A 25,169-nucleotide genomic window follows, 5' to 3' on the forward strand; every position below is an offset into this window, starting at 1 on the left:
ATTACAATCAGTCTTCCCCGTTACCGAGAGAGTGGAGGAAGGCAGGACAGGGGGGGAAGGGCGAAGGACGTGGTGCGTGGGTGAATACTGTTTTAGGAGCTTTCATCAAAGTTAGGAAAAGGAATGAGGGGGTCATAGGAAACCCAAAGACAGAAATAAGGGAAGCGGCGTTTCCTATAACTAATGTCTTTTTCTGCTTTTATTAGAATCACAGAAGCTTTCTCAGAGATGGGAAACTTAAGGGGGCGGTCCTGTGGCTCCCACCATTAAGACTTACATCAGAGGTAGGTTGGGCAGCTCCAAAACGAGGAGTCAGAGACAAAAAAAAAAAAAAAGCGCAACCTCAGACTCCCACACCCTCATTGCACTTCTCCTCCCCTCCCTCCCTCCTGCTCATCTCCCCATCCTTTGTGAAAAACTCAAGTAACCAGTCGTTAGAGCTCAGTCTGTTGGAGTGGCCTGTTTGTCAGGCCATGCCCCTTCCCAAACCCTGCTGAGCCCCACAAAGAGGAGCACATCATCTGGCAGTGGGCCTCCAGTGCTGGCTTAAGACTGGGGAGTGGAGGACAAGCTCCGGGCTGCTCTTAGCCCCAGAACGGAAAGAGTGAGGGGAACAGAGGAAGCGATAGTTGAGACAGAGAGAAAAATGAGTCCTGACCACTGTGACTCAGTGAACCATCAATACAATTTCGAAGAGTAACTGCAGAAGACACAGTCGGACCTCCGGAAGGGACAAAGGTAAGCAGCTCCATGCACCACAGCTTTTGTTCTCCATCTCAAATGTATTCTCAGTATGTTTGTGTCTGTGAAACAAAGAATGTTTGGATTGTGGGTAGGAGTGTGTGTGTGTGTGTGTGTGTGTGTGTGTGTGTGTGTGTGTGTGTGTGTGTGTGTGTTCAGAGCAGCTGTGAGAGCCCTGGCGGAGGGGTTAGGACGTTTCGTGACTGCAGACTTTGGCTGCTGCCCGAACCATTTAGCGTGAGCACTGGGATGGTTAACTGAGAAAAACTGCAAAGCGTGTCGTACACCTTACGCTGATCAAATTTGCAATATACACGTACAGACCGATGCCCAAATATGCATGTGTGACCGAGCACAACAGTCTTCGCACCCCGGGTGATCACAGCCATAAAGCTATGGACATTATGTGATACGCATACCAACTAGAACATACCTACTGTAGGCATAATCTTTTAAATGGGAGGGAAGAAAGTATTCCAAAAGTATTATCTCAAATATTTTAAATGTATTCTGAACTAGTAGGCTGATCACTTGCAGGCTCATCATAATAATCCAAGATTATTAAAAGATGTTAATGTCGTTTTTAGCAAGCAGAAATACCTAGTTCGCTGTCATTTCTAAACAAAGAGGAGGGGAAAAGGAAAAGTTTCAGAAGGAAAACAGAAAAGAGGAATAGTAGAAGGGGGAAGAAAAAAAGAAACTAGGGAAACAGCAGAACGTTCTCGCAAAACACTTGAGGGAGATGGATGAGATCAGATGGGGAGATTTGCGATGGGGAGCCAGCACTGTTTATTTTCCTTGGCTTAAGGTTTCCTGATGCAGCCTGCCGAGTTTGGACGCTGCAGAGGTCTGCAAGGTCTAAGGGTGAATTCACCTTATGCAACCACACATATCACATCGAACTCTTAATGAGGCCGTGGAGAGTCTTGGAGGTGGCGGTGTGCTCCTCTGAATGCAGACACAAACCCCCCCGGTCAAAAATAAACCGGATCATTCTCCTCAAAAAACATCCTCTTGGAGTAAACACACCGCCGCCACTCGCAACCATGCCCGATAGTACATGCTCTGAACATTTCAATATTGCTGCCAAGCTTTCATATCACCACTCGCAATTAGGTTCAAGCAGTTTAATTTGCATGCTGTTCTGTTGGGGAACCTGGGAAAAAAAAAAAACATTCTGTTTGCCATGAGGCCACATCTGTGAACACAGTTTGTAGGGTAAGAGGACAGAGACCCCTGAGACACACATACCCTCATAAACAAAACAACGGTGCAGCGAACGGCTGCCATAATATTTTGCGAGGCTGCTTTGCTTTTCCCAGGGAGCTAAATCATCAATTTAAATGCCACAATAACTCATCCAAGAGTAGACAAATGCAGAGCTGCTTTCTGAGAATTACCCGGAACATTCCGTGCTCGAATTGTATGGCCCGGCCCTTCAGGTTCACCTGAAACTCACGTGTGTGGAAACGGGGAGCAAGTTTTAAACAGTTTGTTAATATCCATTAACTCGGAGGATGAATCACAATCAAATACGCTGCTTGTTAACAGGTAACACTCTGCATCTGTTCAAAGATTTGATGTCTTCCCTTAAGAAAGTTATCACCATCACTTGCTCATCACTAGCCTCCAGGACATAACATTACTAGAATTTCCCCCCAGGGATTAATAAGGTGTTATCGTATCTTATCCTGGGCTGTGCAGGAACTCAGCTACTTCAGCAAGGATCGGCCAACCTGAGTCCTGAATGGTTGGTCAATGATATCTTAGAATTTTAACCAGAGTGTGTCCTTCCTGCTGTCACACGGGGCTTGGAAGGAATTCCCAGGACCGACATCCCGATAAGGAGACACAGACTTGGGCTGGGTATTGGGAAGGATGTCACGATTCCATTTCAATACAAAGGGTCCCGATTTGGTTCAATATCGATTCAATAAGGTATTGATGAGATGGCTCACGGTACGTCACTCAATATATTGACTGTTTAACATAATGACAAATGCTCCCAACATTTTAGTGTACCATCTGTCTACCATTCATTCTAATACAGAAATAAAGTATTAAATTAACCAGTATTCAATATTATAAGATATTAACATTTCTGACAGTATGAGGTCAGGAATTTTTGAGGCCGTTCTATTGTTTTGGTCTCATATCATACTTTTCCCCAAATTACCACTCAGTTCAATGTGATGGACATCAGGTGGGACTTTAAATATCTGATCATATTTCAAATATACCACCAGATATTTTGAACTTGACACAACTTGACACTTCAGTGATTATTTTGATGCTAAATCCTTCCCCTTTGCCCGCCTCGCAGTCTTCACATACAGACATGCCCGACAACAGAGAAGTCTTAAGACAGAAGCTGAACAAGTTGCTTAATGTATGAGGTTTTTGAACATGACCGCAGTCACAGTGGGGGACATGCACACACACAGAAACATTACATCTCTAAAGTCAGAGGAGGATAAAAACCACAGCTCTGCTTATAGCTCTCGCAAAAAGGGAGCGAAAACAAGACAAAAAGTTAAACAGAATCTACAACACTGAGTGGAAAGGACGAGGGGGAGATTATTATTACAATATTTAAAAAAAGACTTGTGCTTACGGTGCATACTGTGAGGCTGGGTTAAGAGTTTCCACTAATGAGAAGTTGGACACAGTTGAATGGACAGGTCAGTGTGAGGATAAACAGGTCAGACAGAGGAGAGGGTGTGGGGGAAGACAGGAGAGGAAGAGTAAAGGAACATAATGAACTAGAGTCAGTCTAGATTGTGTGTGTGTGAGAGAGAGAGAGAGAATGAGCGAGTGTTCTGTCTTTTTGCCCTGGTTAATATAAAACACGTGCAGTCGGGGATAAAGGATGGAGTAAAGGTGTGATTTGGAGCAGAAAACAAAAACATTTCAGAGCAGGAACAGCTGCAGGTCTAAATGCACTCAGGCTCCATAATAAACACTGAAACAACTCCAGGATCTCCTTTCTCCCCTTCACCAAAATAAACTAATGGAGTTCCAAGCTTCCAAATTAAAGTTCAAAGTTTCACTTTAAACAGAAACCCATAACTGAACAGTTAAGAAATCGGAGCCGATTGGCGTGGTCATGCAACCCTGCTTCAGCAATCCATCAGGCTGGAGACGGTCCAATCTAGTCATTCATGAGAAAACAGTGTTATGGGATGAAATCAGCCCTTAAAACCAGCCCAGAATGTCCCCTGGAACCCAAATGGACCAAAATCTGAGCTGGAAGAGTACTTGTCATAACACAGAACAAAAGATACAGACAGGTATAAAAAAAAAAAAAAAAAAAAAAAAAAAAAAAAAAAATTATATATATATATATATATATATATATATATATATATATAAAAAACAAAAAAAAACAACTCATAGTGGGTCAACCGGATATGGGAGAAGCAGAGGGACACCCTGTATAAATACACAGAGCATAAAGGATGACTGAAGTGTCTGTGTTTTATATGAGTGGGTGCATGTGTGTTGGAAGCATGTCGTGGAGGAGGGTGTGTGGAGGGTGATTCATGGACTGAGTGATTGTTCTGTTCTGGGATGGGGTGGTGGATGGGTGGGTTGTGATGGAAGAGGGTGAATGTGAGTTGAGTCCTTATCTTGAGTGTGTGTGACTGAGAAATGGGGGTGGCGCTGCATGAACCACATGCACTAAGGATACCCTGAATGGAATAACGGCAATGTGCCACACTCACTCGCTGCCGGTGTTTGCGCATGTGTGTGAAAAGAGGAAGCCCCCTAAGAGCGCCCCCTTCCACAAAGGCCGATTGATTGCAGGAGTGAGTGTGTGTGTGTGTGTGTGTGTGTGTGTGTGTGTGTGTGTGTGTGTGTGTGTGTGCGCGCTGGAGGCTTTGGGTGGGGTTGCACCCTAATCCTAGGTACTCCTGGAAAACCCCCACACGCAGACCTCTGACCTGCCACATCAGCTCACATGTTTAGAGTTTCACTGCACCAGAAGCAAAACAGATGGGGGGCCATAGGTTTTTTTGGGGGTGCTCCTTTCCCGCTATTCCACATCCTGGAAGAGCTTAACTTGGTAGCTGGGAAAGCGGGTCATAGGATGCTCTTGAGTTTATTATTATATTATTTATTATATATTTGGTCAGTTACGCTCCGACCACAGGCCCATGTCTTCCAAGACAGCGACGCTTTCTTCCTGGCGCTTGGCGCTACTTTGTTCTTTAATCTTGACGGCTCCAGTCCCAATTAGAGAAAGTGTGTTGGTCTGTCGCACTTCATGAAGGGTTAGAAAATCGAATTTCCCCTCTGCATATTTTATCTCAATCTCACTCTATTAATCTCTGGTGCGGTATTCATTCGACGATGGGGCTGGAAATTACACAGACTCAACACAAGGTTGTGCTTAGTCTTTTGCATGGTCTACACCCCTCTCTCTCTCGACCCTTGTCTAATGACAAACTTATCGTCTCCTTCCAACTTTCCTTGGTGGCAGTCTCTAAACATATGGAGGTATACCACCTATTTTTCTCATATGACAAGTGGTTGAGAAAGGGGCAACGAGCCCGCACAAGATGATTGACAATGGGCCAAATCTGGTTGCCTGGGGCAACTGAGCTGTCCGTTGATGCCAACCAAGAGAGAGCCTCAGTTAGCAGCTGTTAACCAATAGTACAACTGGTTTAGCTCCACCTTTATTACTGCGGGCCATGTTTCTCTTCTCCTGATCAAAGTCCTCCCCTTCTCTCCTCTTTATTCTCCTTATTGACAACTCTCCTCTTGCCTCAGTCTCCTGACCAATGATGGATGTGTTGTGTGTATTGGGGCATTTTGGCCTGGCTGTGGGAAAGTCTGAGGGCCAGATGGGAGGTTGAAGGCCGAGGGGCTGGGAAATACATTGGCTCTGCGAATATAAATATATTTCAGCCAGACTTCTCCTCGGTGCTTGCAGCACGGCGATCCATCAGGCTGGAGACTGACACGTCAGAACTGTTGAATCATTGCTTGGGACCAACTGCAAGAGAGCATTGAGATGGGATGCTCCATCAGAAGACGGATATTCTTGGCCTTGTAACAGACATTGACTCGTGTGCTCAGCGACAAGTCTTCTGTTAATAAATTATTGATATTAACTACATCGTGAAAAGCCAATTAACTACATCGTGAAAAGCCACACAGTTTTGTGTAAGTCGTAGACTCTCAATACTATGTTAAAACAAGTTTAACTGATTCAACCCTGTGTCTACCCTCAACCTTAACACTTCTATTGCTGTCCATTTGTTGATGAGTTATTTTACCACTCATTTCCTGCCTACAGTCTACCCGCAGATACTCTGTTCCTCCCCATTCATGTACAAAATGTGACCTGTAACTTGATAACCCAAAGAGCAAAGGGAGAGAAGCCATACAGTGCATTTTCAGCTCAACACTGTCTTCCAGTAAAGCATTCGAAGTTTGGTAAACTACACTTGTTCATGCAAGCTAAACCATTTATGAAAACATAGCTGTGTTTTGTACAGATGAGCCAATATTCAGAATGAACAAAGGCAGTGACAGCCAAGTACAGGGTTTTCCCAAATTTGTTACAAGTTGAGGAGTTACATTTAAGTTGACCCCCACCGGGCCTAAGCATCTGTTATTTATTTATTTATTATTATTTTTTAATCGAAATATCAACATTAAATGCCACATATTGATTTTCTATTTATTTATTTATTTTTTAATATTTAAAATGGGTAAAATCTTATTTCATTGTAGCTCATCTCTCTCTTTCAGCGACGCTCATCAATGACCTTATTGTCACTTAGCTAATCAGATAAAAGAGTGGGTCAATATCGGATAAAATTTTTCACAACAGATAACGTTGGGTTCATACAAACTGTTAGTTGTTGACATGTAACGTGTGAAAAGTATATGAAAAGTAATAAAGGACAAATGGGGTTCATTCATAAAAAAAACGAAATAATTGGATTCGATTTTATTTTAGATGTATTTTATTTCACTAAATTTCCTTATTGAAGGAAAATAAAAAAGAAAAAGCACCGTGCGTAACGGGGACACTCAGCATCTCTCTAACCTAACAACCTTTCTGCGGGAAACTCTGCAGGATGTGTACTGTTCTGTGTGTACATTATATTTGAAATCTACATGTGCCTTAGAAAGGAGTGAGTTCTCCTGTCCAAGCACCCACCAGAGGGGAGCGTGGTAAAAACTCTAGGATGTGTTCTCTTGCAAACAGGAGAGCCTGAAACTTCCTAATGTGCTGAGAGACTCATCCAACAGCTTGTATTTCCATGGAGGTGTGGTACCTTTGAAGGAGATCTCCATTTGTCTTAAGAGGATGAAAGAGCTGCTATGATGGGATATTTAAAGTAAAATGCAGTGAATGAGAAATGCTGCATGGCTCAAGGTGGGATTAGAATATAAGGGGGGAAAATGAAAAAAATTAAATAAAATCCTCCACGTTTAGTTAGACTATTCTGAAAAACAACACACTGTATAAGCACAGTAATTATAAGTGCAAGAGAGTGAGAGTGGAAGATGATTGGTGAGGTAAGGAGATAAAGGGACACATTTATAAGTCTCTTGACTATTAATAACAGTCAGTGAGGTGATTGCTCAGTAGTGCACTTTGAAAGACTTATGAAACGAATGCCGTTTCCATCATGTAAGGCAGGCTAGGGTAGGGACAGAGAACCGCCGCCAGTCTGTTATTCAACACAATCCCTCCTCTAACTCTACTTGGCCACGGGGTCACATCTGTTCCGGTATACACGAGTCGTTTGACAGCGACGAGCCGGAGCCAACATCCCATTTATTATTTGAATTAAAAGGGGAGGGGAGAAACAGTCCTGCCTGACTAGGTTTGTACTCCAGTGTATTTTTCTCTTCCTCGTGGGATGAAAGCATGAGAGATGAAGCAGAGGTAAAGAGAGGGCGTGGAAAAAAAAAAAGAATGAGAAGGAGAGGCAGATTACACTATGTACAGAGAAAATAAAAATAAAAAACAGACAAATAGCTCAGAGAGAAGATCCACAGAGAGCGATTAAGGGAGTGGAAATGTTCCAACTCAGGGAGCGTCTCTGTTCTCATATGCTAAAATATGTCCATACCACTGAGCCAGGAAGAGTTTTGCGGGAAGTGACCCACTTTCTCCCTTGCTTTTTCCTCTCTCTTGACTCTCGTAAACTCCCTTCTCTTTTTGCCATCATCCAGCTCTGTGCTGCTCATATCAGCCTTTCTACCTGTCACTTTCTCTTTATCGCTTGCTCTTTGTGCTATCTGTAGTCCTGGCACACGGGTCGGAGCTACTGTTCTGACCGATGCGGTCAGCTGGGCCTAATGTTAACACAGAATTAACACAATGCTCTGCAGTGCCTCCTGAATGCATCGCAGGCAAAACACCTTCCACGAGAAGAGACGCATGTGTAGTGTGCAGGCGGATGGATGCTCAAACACATTCAGCTCCAGACTTGCTATCATGCACAGGCACATAGACACTGACTCACTCTGAGATAAGCGGGCTGTTTTCAGAAACACGACCGCCTCCCTGAAAATCGTGTTTGTCGATTTGGAGCTGCTGAGTTAGAAAGAAAATAAGTTATTCGACCTGCTTTGCTCATGGTGCAAAAACTCTGCCTTGAAAAACACACTGACATTTCCAAGAATCCTGGAATGTTTTTCATCAGCCATTGGTTTGGGTGGAGACCCAGGCCCCCACGCTCTGTAGACAGCAGAGCACCAGGGGGACAGGGGAGACAAGAGATGATTGACAGACTGAGATGGAGATGGCAACAAAAAAACGAGGCATAAACACAAGAGCGAGCAAGGAATGCCACTAGGAAAGGATTGGAGAATCGTTACCTGCAGTATCTTAGTCAGGAGACGAAGGAGCCATCTGTTCATGATCCACCTAGACTGCTCTACTGATGACCTCTCAACCTCATGAGGACCTTCAACCTCCCTTTCCCCCACCTCTTCCTAATCTTAGTTTATTTCCTCTGATCCAACATTTCTAAACCTCAAGTTGTCTGTTTGTGTTGTTATTTACTTGAAAAAAAATTATAAAAATGTGTTCCAACTGAAGAAAGTACCCTTACCATAACCCTATTGATGGAACAAACTGAATGAAGTATAATCACTTTGACTATTTGTGAAAAATGCATGTTGGATAAAAGACTAAATACTAAATGTAAATTTAAGTGAGATAGATAGGCAATGGAATGAAGTGACAGTTAAAAGAGTGAGGTGTCCTGTCCTGGGCTTTGAACTTCTGATGGAGGGGAGGTGGATCTCTGAGAAGGACTAGAGGTAAAATGTGCTGAAGGATCATCTGTGGAACTCACAGCTACATTGAGAGTCAGTCCTAGAACTGAGGATCCACAGCGCTGGGAGGCTGCTGTTAAAGCTATTAGCAGCCCTCACCGAGTTCAGCAAGGATACACTGCCTGGCTACACTGTCGCTCTCGGACGCAAACACACACATGAAGAATGTCTCGAAGGTCCATGTGCACAGCTACTGAATCATACAATTTGACACTTGCACAGACTGACATACACACACGATGTGTACTATTAACATGAACAATGTCCCTTCTCTACTTTTGATGTGACAGAAGAGCCAGCATTCCTGAGGAACCACAAATTATGTCATATGAGAGGAGGTAGAGGAGGTAGGGACTAATGAGGAAAGGCTAAAGGAATGAAGGAGCGGAATTGGGAAGACATTATAGAAGGTGTTAGCCTCAGAAAACATTCCCACACAGACCGCTGTATTTGTGCATAGCTATATGTGTGTGTGTGTGTGTGTGTGTGTGTGTGTGTGTGTGTGTGTGTCTGTTGATAAGAAACATACCTGTAATCAGCCGGAATCAGACAGAGGCTTGAAAGCACAACAAATTCCTAAGATAGCAAACTGCTGTTCTTTAGTTTATATGATTTCTGTTTTTGTGTATTCAAATAAAATCTTTTGAAAAGGTGAAATTCCACCACAAAGCCACATTAAACTCATTTAACAAAGTATAACTAACACAATACAACCTTTTGGGTCTGATTAGTCGACTAATATTGTTTAAGAAGCAGTCGCTATAAGTTGTGAGAGTATGAGTATTAATCATGTATACGTCTCCCATCACTCAGTTACTGACTATGGGAGTGACTGGGGCTGCACAATTAATCATATATTAATCGCAATGTGCATATTGGCCTCCACAATTAATTGATCACGGCCAGGGAAAATTGTTTTTTCCCATTGCGCCCCCTATCTGCGCTGTCTCAGCGTCTGATCCACAAAAGAAAAAGCGCAAATGATATGCCAGCGCAAACACGGCCGTGAAGTTTTGCAGCTGAGTGCAATTTGCTCTTGTTTTGCATCTGATCACAATTTTCCATGTGGCAAAGTAAATAATATGTGCGCCAGCGGGAGCCCGCTGCAGGCTCGTGGAGCGTGCGCACACACACAAGCTCGGCGGACAGGGGACACACAGGGCTTTTTTATTTGGTTCAATTAGGAAAAAGTAAATAGATCTAAAACAATAAAAACACACTGTTTTTTATTGTTTCCTTTGGAGAAATGGCTCTGGAAACGAGCATAGGTTTATAAAATACATTATTATTGTGAAGGCAGTTTTCTGTTGATTTACAAAGTGCAATAAAATAATTCTGTTCCCGAAAATGGATGAATAATCGTGATAACAATATTGACTACAATAATCGTGATTATCATTTTAGCAATAATCGTGCAGCTCGAGGACTGGCTAATATAGTGTGGAGTTTAGGCCTCTATCTGTGGACTCACTACACAGACAGAGGAAAATTTAATCTGCAAGTAAGTAACAGTCTTAGAGCCAGAGACCCAGACTGGAATTTCCCTTCAAAATGTCAATATCTCCATGTATGTGGGTCACAGGCCTGCGGTGCAGTGGACTGTGCGTTTACTAAGGCTACGTTCACACTGCAGGCAAAAGTGTCCCAAATTTACTGAGTGTCTCCCCGTTACGGATGGAGGAAAATAAATACATTAAACAATCTACAATAAAAGAGTATTAGGGGCACGCAAAAAAAAGCACCCCAGTGTTTCGAGAATAAACTCTCAATTCCACCCCTGACTTCAGGACCGGCAAGCAGAGCGAGATGCACCATGGCCACCCGCACCACGGCACCCCCACCGGCACCGCGGCCGATCACCACCGTTAAGCAGCGTATACAGCGCGGGGAGGGAAAATAAATAAAAGATAGATAAATAGGCCGACACAATGAGGGGGCACCCAAGCTAGGTGCGTTTTATGAATAGCACCAGATCAAAAATGGTGTGTGTGTGTGTGTGTGTGTGTGTGTGTGTGTGTGTGTGTGTGTGTGTGTGTGTGTGTGCAGACCTGCCAACCTTGGGGAAATATTTTTATTACCACAATAGTGTAACAGGGAGTCTCCGTGGTGTTTGAGTTACTGCAGCTAAATGACTCCATCAGTTATTCACACCGTAGCCCTCTCGACACGAGGCTCATCTCATCACATCGTATGCGAGGTACTATGGCTACATATATATACTATTTTAACTCATTACGATAAACCCCTTGAAATGCATCATCTCATAAAGTTACCGAACATGTTTACTGACTAGAGATGTACCGATTGCAATTTTCTTGGCCAATTCAGATTTCTGATTTATTTTCTGACCTGTCAATTCTGGTATACCTGCTGTACGTCAATGCCAAATACATCATGTGATCTGCTCACACCATAGGACAGCTGAACATACAGACTACCGCTGCAATTTTCAGTTACCACAAGCAAGATTGCTGATTTTGGCACTGCGTGTTTATTATTGTTCATTATCCACTATGGAACTACTGTGTTTGCTATTGTTCATTATTCACTATGGAACTATTGTGTTTGTGATTGTTCATTATTCACCATGGAACAATAATAGAACATGGAATGGTAACTGAGTCACCAAGTTTCAGTGTAATGCAACCTGTAACTCTCGAGTTTTAGGAGGACACATCATATAACTAACATGGAAATGTCCAGTTCAAACTTCAAACGACAGCCACTTCCACTTGTAAGTGCAAATACATGTTTCTATTGCAATTCCAAAATTAAATGCAATCATTACAAATTGATTTTAATAATAATAATAAAAAATGCCGGACTCTTCTCTCTTCTCTCTCATTCACTGGAAGTCCTCCTTTCCTCACCGTGCATGAAACCAACTGAATAAAATGTAACGACACGTAGTACTGAGTGACTCGTCAAGTACCGAGTCACAACAAAAGAGTCCCACCTTTCATCATGAGCGGAGCTCCGCAGTGATGGCGATAAAAATAAATAATCGATTTAATCTTCTCTGTTTACCTTGAAGCACCTCCAAAAGGACCGACATTTTCTTTCTTTCATTCTCTTTTTGAGGGTCAACTATGTTAAATTACATTGGCATCAGGTTTGAGTATCTGAGCATTTTTACGAGTACATGTAGCGGGCGTATTAAAGTACATGTATCGGGCGTATAAATGTGAACGGCACAGAATCTGAAAAAATATCCTACACTGATCGACCGGTCACCAGTTATGGCCGTTCAAGCTGAAGGCCGGCTGATTCCTGTCACCGGCAGATCAGTGCATCTCCAATTTATATGTTAACATTACGGTCACATTTTTGTGCTTATTACTCCCCCACTTCCCATTTTACCTCAGCAATGCAGCATTACGCCTCGGTGGATAATAAAGTACCACTGCACTCAGTGCGTCAGTGTTGAGTAAGTGAGAGGAGAAGGCTTACAGAACCACAGGTCATAGCATCTGGTCCAATCCGAGGAATGCACTTTTAATACCCAATAGATTTACAGTATTGTTTTGTATTGACTGATTCAATTACAATAATTTCGTACTTGCGTATTTTGACCAAAAATTGCATGGTTGGTACACAAAATGGGTGCAGGTTGGCTGGTCTGTGTGTGTGTGTGTGTGTGTGTGTGTGTGTGTGTGTGTGTGTGTGTGTGTGTGTGTGTGTGTGTGTGTGTGTGTGTGTGTGTGTGTGTCCTCTGAGGGAGCGATCAGGGCCCAATTTGCACACATTGTGTTTTTATTTTACTAAATAAACTTATTGAACTAAACAAAAAAAGCACTGTGCCCCAGACTGGATTTAAAGATTTAATCCGCGAGGCTGAGCCGAGGTGCACAGTCCCACGCCGCCCAACAACCACCGGGCGCTTTTGCCTGCCATGTTTACTTCCTTAGCATCAGCATGCTACGTGTGATGTTTTTGTTACTGCTGCCCATGCGTTCAGTTCAGGACCGGGAATTCGCATTCCATTCGCACTGGAATCGATATTGGCCACATTTAAAAAGTAATGTGAAAAGCCAAACAAAAAAAATCGGATCTGAGCAATTAATCTGAATTGAGCATTAAGGCTTGAAGTGTGAACGTAGTCTAAATGTGTCTGACAAGAGGCTACATAGCCACCAACAGTGAAGTGTGGGGACAGCGTTGGAGGTTGGCATATGACCGCTATGCAAAACCAACTGCACAGATTAGCGAGATCAGCTCACAAAGAGCTGGTACGGAAGGAGGAGAAGGGGTTTGATAAGACACTCTGCCTCATTTGAGGCAGAGAATGTGATATTCGACACAATGGCACAGATAGGATACTCTACATCCAATAGAAAATGGATTAAAATGGAAAATGAATACAGATCATAAAGCACTGCCAGAGGCCCCGAAGTAATCTACCTATGAGGGGGCAAACTGGCAGGGTATAAAAGCAACAAGATGTTATCTTAGGAAATTAAGCGAGAGAGAAAGTAGACCTGATCCTGCTGGCTGGAGAGAAAAAAACAACAAAAAAACAAAAAGAAAACAGAAAAAAAAACAGCGTGGTTGGAAAAAACACCAAAATGCTTTAAAAAGTTATTCCAATGTTAGATTAAACTATTTTCTCTTCATAACATAACTAAACTCCCATGGCACTTCTGCCATTCATAATCCATTTTTTAATGCTTGAAAACGAAAGAGAAATCTCTTAAGAGTGAAGACAGACTTCAGTGTCTTGTTTGTGTGCAGGGAGTTCCAGAGGGACAGAGGAAAAAGCCGCTCATCCATTCAGCCATCTATCTGACCAACCAGTCAACCAGACTGCCGGCCAGCCCAGCCAGTCAGCCATGCGGGGGGTGATGTGGAGCCTGTGTGCCCTGCTGTGCCTCTGCCTGTGGGAGCAAAGCTCCTGCTGGAGCCACAGGACCAAACGAGCCCCACAAGACCCTACCGCCAAAAAATGTTCCTACACCTTTCTTGTGCCTGAGCAGAAGATTATAGGTGATAAGCAGCAAACTTATTTTCCAATGCATTTTAAGTTCTGTTCTATATAGTCTTGTTCATATCTTTAATAGCTTTAATTAGCCTTCATCCATTTCAAATAATGAATTATCCTCTTCATATAAGCCTTTTAGTAAACAATCCCATCTCCGTGATCAGGCCCCATCTGTGCCAGCGCCACAGGCCCGCAGCCAGACAAGGACAGAGTGACCCGCGTGGACATCGCGGACGTGCGTGATGTGCTGAACAAGCAACGGCGCGAGATTGAGACCCTGCAGCTGGTGGTGGACGTGGATGGAAACATGGTGAACGAGATGAAGTTGCTGAGGAAGGAGAGCCGGAACATGAACTCCAGGGTAACCCAGCTCTATATGCAGCTGCTACATGAGATCATCAGGAAGAGGGACAACTCCTTGGAACTGGCCCAGCTGGAGAACCGTGTCCTCAACGTGACCTCTGAGATGCTGCGGCTGGCCTCCAGGTACAAGGAGCTGGAGGCACGGTTCACCAACATGGCTGGGGTGGTCAACAACCAGTCCATCCTAATAACTGCCCTTGAAGAGCAGTGCCTAAAGACTCTGGGGCGCAGTGAGCTGCCCGCGGTGCCACCATTGGTTCAGGTGGTGCCAGAGAACATACCGGTAAACAATCGCTTCACCAACGAGATCCAGAGGGACCACAACAACCGGGCCTTTCCTCGGGGGTCACGCATGGACACCCCTACAGCGGGTCCGTTTGGAATCAACCCCCCTCCACCGCAGGGAACGCTCACTCCAGACGGTATGTACCAATATCAGGACAACAGGGATGGAAAATAAAGAGTTGTGCCAAAAGGGATTAGGGTAATGAAAGCAGGGAAGTAATTTATGAATCAAAATATAATTGTGTTTGCAATGAAGTTTTGAGGGCAAAAGTTCTACAATATCGCCAAAAGAGCACAATTGCAAATAGCATTTATTGTTTAGTTTGGCAACGTTTCAAACCAGTGGGCTCATCCTTGGCATGCCAGAGGAATAGTGAAATCATACATTACTGTGATTCCTTCATGGCCAGCAGTACTGGCTAAACTTCAGTCAACATATGGATTGAGTTGGACAATGTAATCCACACTGGGCAATGGGAGCGTAGCCTGCTCCTATGTGAATGTCATTTTGGGTTTTATGGGGAGGCTTAAGGCAAACAGCCTTCTCAGAACCGGAGGATATATGGTTGGACCCAAAATGTATATACAGACCATAAAAGACAGACAAGACATAATCACACAACTCACAAAAAATTGCTTCAGATGCCTGCCTATATACCCAGGTATTTGAACGCATGTGTGTATGTATAATTAAAAGAAAGCTTGTGCTTCAGGGTTATAATGTGGATACGGGTGTGTGAACCGGCATAGCTAACAACATGCAAACATCTCTAGGAGCAGGGCTACTGTGGATTACAGCTTGACAGAAACAATACATCACCGACAAGCTTCTCTGAGCTGGGTGACACTCTCCCAAAGTTGGTCTTAGATGACCTACAATTTGAGAAAAGGATCTGAGAAGGATCTTTTCCAGCATTGATCCAATCCATAAGGCTGCAATGCTACTTTTTTTTTTTTTTTTAAGGAATCTAATATCATGGCTGGTGATTACACTGTAGGAGGGTTTACTGATACGGATTACAAAGCAGATGACTGAATGGAGGAAACCATAACATCACTCACAGTCAAAAGTTAAATAAAAAGTCAGACATACACCGATCAGCCACAACATTAAACCACCGACAGGTGAAGTGATAACATTGCTAATCTCTCTTCTCTTCCAATGGCAACTATCCAGGGGTGGGATATATAAGGCAATAAGTGAACAGTCAGTCATTGAAGTTGACGTGTTGGCAGCAGGAAAAATGAGCTAGCGTAAGGATCTGAGTGATTTTGACAAGGGTCAAGCCAAATTGTGATGGCTAGAGGACTGGGTCAGAGCATCTCCAAAACGGCAGGTCTTGTGGGGTGTTCCCGGTATGCAGTGGTTAGTACCTACCAAAAATGGTCCAAGGAAGGACAACCGGTGAACCAGGGACAGGGTCATGGGCGCCCAAAGCTCATTGATACACATTGGGAGTGAAGTCTAGTCCGTCTGGTCCGATCCCACAGAAGAGCTACTGTAGCCCAAATTGCTGAAAAAGTTAATGCTGGCTGTGACAGAAAGGTGTCAGAACACACAGTGCATTGAGCTTGCTGCCTATGTGGCTAAGTAGCCGCAGTCCGGTATAGACAGGCATTATGATGCTCTGGCAAATGTTCTGCTGGGAAATGTGTCCTGACATTCAGGTGGATGTTAATTTGACACGTACCACCTACATAAACATTGTTTAGGCAGGTCACAGCTGTTTTGGCAGAACAAGGGAAACCTACACAACATTAGGCAGGTGGTTTTAATGTTGTGGTTGATCAGTGTATTTCAATACTGACATGGTGGGCCGGTGTTCGACATCATTGCAATGGCAAGACAATGTCTGCATTTCACTGTGTAGGTTGGAACTGAGTAGCAAACTGTAAAAAAAAAGAGAGATGCTTCTAAAACTTCTGATTAAATCAGACAGAATGCTTGGGTAAAATGTGCCATTAACTACTGGCAAGAAAAAGACCCTCTGCCATCCAGACAGATCAAAAAGCATGAACCTCTTAGCAATTATCCATTATGTAATAATGAAATAAGGCTCTTTACATTTCATTTAATAGGATAAAATGTTACTGATGCTTTGCATCATAAAAACAATGTCTGCTAAACCTAAAAATAACAAAGAAAGGGGAACGGGGTAAAGGCCTTTATCACAGTGAAATATTTATATAATGTTGAAATAATGAGCTTTAGCTATATATTTAGAATAGTAACAAACACTTAGTGTGCCTCAGTTTATTTTAAAATCACAGTCCTATCTAGTTAAAAAGGGTTAGTCCAGGGAAGGTTTCTGGCACTGTGCCAAGCCAAAGGACCCACCACAGCAATGCAAATAAAAACACAGCTCCTTGGACTATGCAGCCTGAACCTCCTTCAGCCTACCTGGCCCCACTTCCTACATTCATAATGACAAAACTACTTGAACTTGCAAGCTGAAAGGATTGCGGTGCATGGAGAAGCCACGCTAAGAAAGGCTCTGAAGGAAAATAAGACCAGAGGGCATTTGAAGAGATGGAATGAAAAGAGGTGGAGGGGGGAAAATGGGTGAGACTCCACTCACTGAGGACAAGAGACACTCTGTACTAATGGATATTTCAACTGTAGCTGTATATTATAGCCGTCTTCCAACCACAGAGCTCCAATTTTAGTCCTGTATAAGTCACTTATTTATACAAGGTCATTATATAAAACATTCACTACAACAGTCCTCTGGATACAGGATACTCCAGTGAGGTTCACAACAGAAGCCCAAATCGATTTCCTTCCTCCTGCCATTATCCTTCCTGACCCTTACCTGCATAGTTGACCAATTTCCCTTTGCTTTATTAAAATGTTCATTCATGAACATGCTTAAAACAAAGAACAGACAATATTGTATCTTAAAGTTGAAAGGTTCACAGCCTGAACAAAGTAGCCAATACTTTCAATCTCGGTAGCCCCTACTTATCTGTAACTAAGAAAAACAACTGAAAGATTGGGATAGATCCTTTTCTTGGAGCCTGCATGATAGGGACCATTTGGAAGTTATCCATCAGGAGAGCAAGAACACAGGACAGGCAAGATGTCTACGTCTTGTCTCGATAATATCAACACAATTAATTATCAATGATAAGAGCTCTGTATCGCTCTTGCATAATGTACATTTATCCAATTTACTTGGCTCATGTGCCAGTATTTCCCATTTTAACACTATTGGAAAAATAGTTCAATGAATAATAATAGCTACCATTATTAAAAAACCCTGTCTTAACATCCAGCAATGCTTTCACTATTGCAGAGAAGAGATCACTTGCAAACATGTCTTAATATGTTCTATAATATTTTGTGATGCTGAAATGGAAAAGCTCAGACATTGGGTTGTCTCGCTTTTGCTTTCTTTACCTTCTGACCCCAAATTTATTACATTCACTAAAATAACAGTATTGAGAAGGCATCAAGTATGGTGGTTATTTCTATCCATGTAGACACTTCTTTTAATGTCTTGGCTTAACAACAGGGTTTATATTATTTATTTGATGGCTGTCAGTCCATAGAGCTTCACTAAAACAAATTACTTTTATTGTTCATTTTGTGTTGCTCTGCTGTTTGCTCACATTTATGTATGTGCAAATTAGGAATGAACCCTCCACATACTGTATATCATTTAGAGAAGGAAAAACAAAATCCATTTAACACCACAGACGAACGCTGCTCTGTTGACCACCGGTAGGTTTACTCCTGTTGAGGTCTACTTGCTGTAAATACACACTGCAAAAACCACAGCTTGGTCTAGCTCGTCCTGGATTAAACCAAAAGGGCCTAGATGGCTGCATTTATTCCTGACCTTCATATCTTAGCACTCTGTGTAGACAGGCTGGGATAAAATGAATTGAAGAGTGTGAAAGTCGGAGTTGTAGTTGTTGAAGTTGTATTATGTGTCCGTCTGACACAGAACACAAGGCCGGTTTGATGAAGATGTATCATTACGACAAAGAAAAGTCTGGTTGTAATAGGGCAGTGTTATATGAATAAGCTTTACAGTGGGTGCCTGTGTGCTCCCACACCAAGCTGAGAAAACCATCTTCTCAAGTCCCAAAGGTCCGCCAAACAATGGCCAGTTTCATCCTGGTTCACTACACTTCATTCACAGAGGGGAGATAAGGGCTTTATGTACAGCAATATTCAGAGCCATCTATTCAGGATACACCTGGAATAATCCACCACTGACCTCCCGGCCTAATAAGGGTATTCAAACCCTACCAGACTCCCTATTCCGTGCTCGTTTTGCTGACCCAACCCCTGCCCACTATATAAGCTTCTCTATTTTGGATCAATCTATATATTCATGCCACATATGCATATGTGTGTATGCAAAAGTATGTACCCAAAATGTATGTGTTTATTTTGTTTTCCCATAGATTACTGTAGATTATATAACATCATTTAGCAGACACTTACAATAAGTCAATTTTATCATAGTATCAAACCAGTGTATATCACAGTGACAGCCAGCTTAACATTCTCTAGGAATTAGCAGCATTAGTAGAGTTGATATTTTTGTTTTTTACCCTTTGGTAGTGTGTACTAGAGGGGGACCTTAAAAATAATTCTGGCCACTCTGCTACATCCACTAAAATCAACTAAACGGGTGGAGGATTTTTATGTCCTCTGTTCACAATCCCAGCCTTGAGAATAATGATGCCTTCAGCAGGAACACTAAAAGAGGAGACATCCCGTCCACCTCTGGGCCTTAGATAAAGTTTATTGTAATCATCCACCCAAAAGTACTGTAATGGTAACATTACACTGAATGACTTTATTTGACAAATATATTAAAAGTCAGAGCTGTTTAATGTTTGTCAAGGGCCTACCCTATCGCAATGCAGTGATCCCACAGTCACTGTCGTACATGTTTGACTAACAACTGAGCACTATCAGTTTCAAGTGTCAAGCTCAGGATCCACTTTGGCTACGTTCACACTGCAGGCCAAAGTGAACCAAATCCGATTTGTTTGCTCATATGTGAAACAGATCTATTTTTTTTTCATGACAGTGTGTATACAGTGGGGGAAATAATTATTTGATCTCTCACAAATTTTTTGTAAGTGTGCCCACTGACAAAGAAATGAACGGTCTATAATTTAAGTGGTAATTTTTGGTCGGTTTATTATAACAGTGAGAGACAGAATATCAAAAAGAAAATCCAGAAAATCACATTAAAAAAAAGATATAAATTATTTTGCATTTCATTGAGTGAAATAAGTATTTGATCCCCTACCAACCATAAAGAATTATGGCTCCAACAGATTAGTCCTCTCGCTTTAAGAAAGTACTCCTCATCTCAACTCGTTACCTGTATAAATGACATGTGTCTTTCAGCACGACAATGACCCAAAACATACAGCCAAGGCAACAAAGGCGTTGCTCAAGAAGAAGCACATTAAGGTCATGGAGTGGCCTAGCCAGTCTCCGGACCTTAATCCTATAGAAAATCTGTTGAGGGAGCTGAAGCTTCGAGATGCCAAGGGACAGCCTCGAAACCTTAAAGATTTGGAGAGGATCTGCAAAGAGGAGTGGTCCAAAATTCCTCCTGAGATGTGTGCAAACCTGGTAATTAACTACAAGAAACCTCTGACCTCTGTACTTGCCAACAAGGGTTTCTCCACGAAGTACTAAGTCATGTTTTGATAGGGGATCAAATACTTATTTCACTCAATGACATGAAAAATAATTTATATATTTTATTTAATGTGATTTTCTGGATTTTCTTTTTGATATTCTGTCTCTCACTGTTATAATAAACCTACCAAAACTTACCACTAAAATTATAGACCGTTCCATCGGATACAGGTCAGATTTTTTGCAATGCAACTCAGTCTGAACAGTCGAATCAGAATTGATGCAACTTTTTTTCGTCACTCTAGATCAGGGGCACCTATTTACTATCCCGGATCGGTCAGCAGCGCACAAAATGTTCACAAACTGGGGGCGCAAAAATATAAAATAAATAAAAATGTATTGGTGTTTGAGAATAAAATCGGAATTGGGGGGTGGGTTACTTTGTGTCTCCCTGTTACGCACAGAGGAAAATAAATACATTCAACAATCTACAATAAAGAGTATTAGGGTCATGCAAAAAAAGTACCCCTGTGTTTCGAGAATAAACTCTGAATTACACCCCCGACTTCAGACCCCGCAAGCAGAGCGAGGCGCATCGCGGCCACCCGCACCATGGCACAATCACCTGCACCGTGGCCAATCAACACCGTTAAGCAGTGTATACAATGTGAGAGGGGAAAATAAAAAATATATAAATAAATAGACCCACCTGGCAAGGGAGCACCCAAGCTTGCCGCATTTGAATGAATAGCACCGGATCTAAAATTGTGTGTGTGCGCATCTTCTTAGGTAGCGATCAGTGTTACTTGTGCACATAAGGGTCAGTTCAGGACTGTGACCCGTTCACACCGGAATCTGATACTGGCCACATTTAAAAAAACAATGTGAACAGCCAAACAAAAAAATTGGATCTGAGCAATAAATCCAAAATAGCGCACTAAGGCTTGCAGTGTGAACATAGCCTTTGTTTATCAGTGGTTGCCATGGTGTTGCTAATATAAGACATTCACGATTCTTCCTGTGCCCTACAGGTCCTTTCAGAGACTGCTACCAGGTGCGTCAGGCGGGGCACAGCACCAGTGGAATGTACCTGCTGCAGACAGACGGCAGTGAGCGTCTCATCCAGGCCTGGTGTGAACACGGTCTGGATAACGGAGGGTGGACCGTGTTGCAGAGGAGGAGAGACGGCTCTGTCAACTTCTTCAGAAACTGGGAAAACTACAAGGTAAGAGTACAGCGAACCCAAACATTCAAAAAGGTTCAGGTGAATATGGAGTTTAAACACTAGTCAATAGCGCTGGGGGGGACGGTTTGAACACACAGCCTATATAACTAACGGTCTAATGAAGTAAATATTCATTGTTGTTGTCCTCTTTATAGTTGGTTTTTAATTTAGCAGTTTGGCATTGTTCTAGAAGTTCACAAAAATAATTTTGTTTTTGTGTTAAAAATAGTATTTTTCCTTTTCGACAATCTTTTTTTTGAGATATAAATCATGCTGCACAAGTTGTCCACAAAAGGGGAGAGAGAGCAAATGTTCCATTTCATTCGGAAATACATCAAATTGTGGAAATTTGTGGTACTCTAACCACTGTTTCAGAGGGTCTTGTTGGAAAATACATTCATCCACCCCTCAGACCCTTCAATCCTGGCAGTGTCTAAATAGTCAAAACAACCTTTCCACAACAGAAAGGAATAACCTCAGCTCTCCCACACTCCTCTTGCATAAGCAGCCCGACATCGGCCTCGTAATTTGAAGTTGCTAACAAAACACATACTCCGTCACTGTGGAAAGCTCGGCCATGTACCTCAGTAGCCACAAGCACTGTGTAGCTGCAGCCAGGGACTTCAAGCATACATTCACATGCAATCAGAGAGTCCCCATGGGCACTGAAGGAAGGAGGTGGCCCTTCCCTCCCTTCTGTAGATACCCTCTTTTTTTGTTCTTCCCTCTGTGTTTGCAATCACCAACGAGATGTGATCCAGGATCTAACGGGGCTGGCCAGGGGGAGCCCTGGGAACACAGCTGTTTGTAGAACAGTAAACGGTGACCCTGATACACAGCCTGACACAAATCATTGGCCTCGACATTAACTTTGGGACTATCAGTACAGCACATTTCCTGTGTCACAAATTTATATAAGGGTGAGACATGACATAGTAGACATGGAATATCTGCATACTTACTGTAGTCAGAGAAATGGGGGCTGCATCTGTTCTAAAGTACTCATCCCATTGCAACATCTGTCACCAATACACCCTGCCTGAGAAAGCAAACAATAGAGCTTTCACATATTATCGTTCCTTTGGGAAAAAGATTCAATTCTGCTTTGTTTGATAGGGAGCACTATGGGCTGTCAGATTCACATTATCCTCACTCTGTTTGAGTCCTGTGTCCCCACAAGTAGTCGGGGAAACAAATGTTTTAAATTGAGCATTATTTAAACTAATTTTCCATTTTGAATTCTGGGAGTTGTGGTGTAATCAACCCACCACCGACGATCTTAGGGATTGCCACTTTAACAGACACGTGTAGTTTTTCTGATTATGCTTCCTATAATGCTTGAAGAATGAACTGCATATGTTGTGTCCTCATCCCCTTTGCAGAGAGGATTTGGGAACATAGACAGTGAGCACTGGCTTGGACTGGACAATATCTACAACCTGGGGAAACAGGGCGACTACAAACTGCTGGTGGAGCTGGAGGACTGGACAGGGAAGAAGGTGTATGCCGAGTACAGCAGCTTCCACCTGGAGCCAGAGAGCGAGGGCTACCGGATAAGACTGGGTACCTACCAGGGCAATGCCGGCGACTCTCTCAGCAGCCACAACGGCAAACAATTCACCACGCTAGACCGCGACAAAGACGCCTTTTCTGGTAGGGAGACGTACCAGTGTAAATCCTCAAAAGGGAAACATGTTAACTTAGGTTTACATATATGGTCCTTTAATACCTTTGCACTCGCAGTGGGCTCTAGCTGGGCAACAACTATCTAATGGATGTGGAAGACTAAAAACTTAACAGGATAATTTGATATAATATATGATATTATCCTGTTCAGTATTTAGTCTTCCACAACCATTAGATGGGTAAAAGGGAAAAAGCTTGACATAGGACTCAAAATAGGGATGTCCCTTCAAGGGCTGAAAGGAGTGGGGAATATGGGTTGGGTTGTTCTGTCAAAATTTGTCCAACGAGCCCTCAACTTCTTTGGAAACTAGAAGTTGATGCATTCCAGCCCATCTGCGTTTTCATACATTAGAAGTGCTTTGAGATTCAGTTTTGGTATTGCTAGAGGACAGCTGGAGGTGTCCCAGTTTTTTTTTTTTACTCAAGTCTTGTTTCTGTTCCCTCTAGGTAACTGTGCCCACTTCCATAAGGGAGGGTGGTGGTACAATGCTTGCGGCCAAACCAATCTGAATGGTGTGTGGTACAGCGGTGGGGTGTACCGCAGCAAATTCCAAGATGGAATATTCTGGGCTGAGTACGGAGGGGGCTTCTACTCGCTCAAGTCTGTCCGCATGATGATCCGGCCCATCGACTGACTCCCGGCACGATGGCCCCGGTACAGGTGACTTTAGGGCTTCTGACCTTCCGGAGGAGACAGCAGTAAAAGTACAGTACTTTAATGGCCAGGTGAAAGGGACTCCCGAACACAATGTAGTGGCCAGCTTCCATTTTGACTGGTGCTTGGATGGAAGACATTACCATTACCTTTCCTCATAACTGTTCTCCAACTTTCAGGCCCATCGGTGAGAGACCATCTGGATCTCTGGAACATTCAAGTATTAATCTCCGGTGTCCTATTCTACCCAATATTGTTGAAACGCAATGTGTAATAAAGGGAAATGAATAGTCATCAACCCGAGGACATAATTCCTGAGCAGCTAATGAAAGTGACTCAACTGGTAGTTCCCTTGTTGACGCTCAATCATGTAGAGGATGTTTAATGGTATTATGATGACAAGTGACAAACAAATGTGTGTTGCCGGTCAGAATGACACCAAAGACCTTCACATGCTATCTGGTGCTGGAAATACTACTTTCTGATTCCTTGGTCTGGGCTTGTCGTTTGGAGTTTCCCCACAGTCACGAGAAGGAAATGCAACAATCCACTTGTCTGCTGAGGGTACAGCTGAGCTGGCTTAGGTGTGTAAATATTGTTGGCTATATTTGAGGTAATTTAAGAGGTATGATTCCACTCAGGCCTAATATTCACCCTGTTGTCTCTATGCCATATTCAACTTCCGTTTATTTATCAGTGTATTTATATTAAGTATAGTCACTGCTGCATTCTATCTATCCCTGTTATGATCAGTGGTCTTTTCACAATCCCTAAATATCAAACAACAACAATAACAAAAAAACCAAGACACAAATTGATAAAGAATAGGGCTGGGCGATATTATAATATGAGACTGGATATCGTTGAGGATTTTGGTTATCGTAAAATGGTCATATACTGTATTTGTCTTTAAGGCTGCATTACACAAAAGTAAAGCAGTTCTTTGAACTATGTAAAATGTTCTAATCAATGTAACTGAGACATGCACTTTCACATGGCTTCTTTCCAACTAATTAAATTCTTTTCCAACTACCAAAGCCTGTGAGCCTCATTCTGGCCTGTGATCCAATTCAACCTCAAACAGGGAATTTCATTCCGACATGAGCAGAATCTAATTTGAAAGATGACACATTCAATTGTGTAACAAAATACAATTATTTCATATCAAATGTAATACTGTTACTTGTTTAAAAAGTGGATATAATTCTCTGTCTGCTTTTATAGTGCATCAGATGTCACAGCCCCTCATAAAATAAATACATAAAACAATATATTTTAATTGAAAAACGTGTACACTACTCTGCTC

General features: G+C 42.6%; 2 protein-coding genes across 3 annotated transcripts in view; one reads left to right on the forward strand and one right to left on the reverse strand.

The window, feature by feature from the left end:
* The window catches only part of ralgps2 (Ral GEF with PH domain and SH3 binding motif 2), a gene marked incomplete at its 3' end in the record, with an annotated part of 110,117 nt that overhangs the window by 20,037 nt on the left and 64,911 nt on the right, over positions 1-25,169 (reverse strand). The gene's annotated exons all lie outside the window — the stretch shown is intronic.
* Positions 467-24,883, forward strand: angptl1a (angiopoietin-like 1a). 2 transcript variants are annotated; one of them, XM_080017567.1, is made up of 7 exons: positions 467-738; positions 13,786-14,037; positions 14,197-14,817; positions 21,329-21,522; positions 22,905-23,175; positions 23,656-23,869; positions 24,043-24,883. In XM_080017567.1, exons 2-6 carry the CDS (start codon positions 13,884-13,886, stop codon positions 23,841-23,843), a joined length of 1,428 nt encoding a protein of 475 aa, XP_079873693.1. In that variant the 5' UTR covers positions 467-738; positions 13,786-13,883; the 3' UTR covers positions 23,844-23,869; positions 24,043-24,883. The 2 variants fall into 2 exon arrangements, with proteins under 2 accessions (XP_079873693.1, XP_079873692.1); XM_080017566.1 differs by having other exon boundaries at positions 23,656-24,883.

This window comes from Zeus faber (genome assembly GCF_960531495.2).
Source record: "Zeus faber genome assembly, chromosome: 1".
Taxonomy (NCBI): domain Eukaryota; kingdom Metazoa; phylum Chordata; class Actinopteri; order Zeiformes; family Zeidae; genus Zeus; species Zeus faber.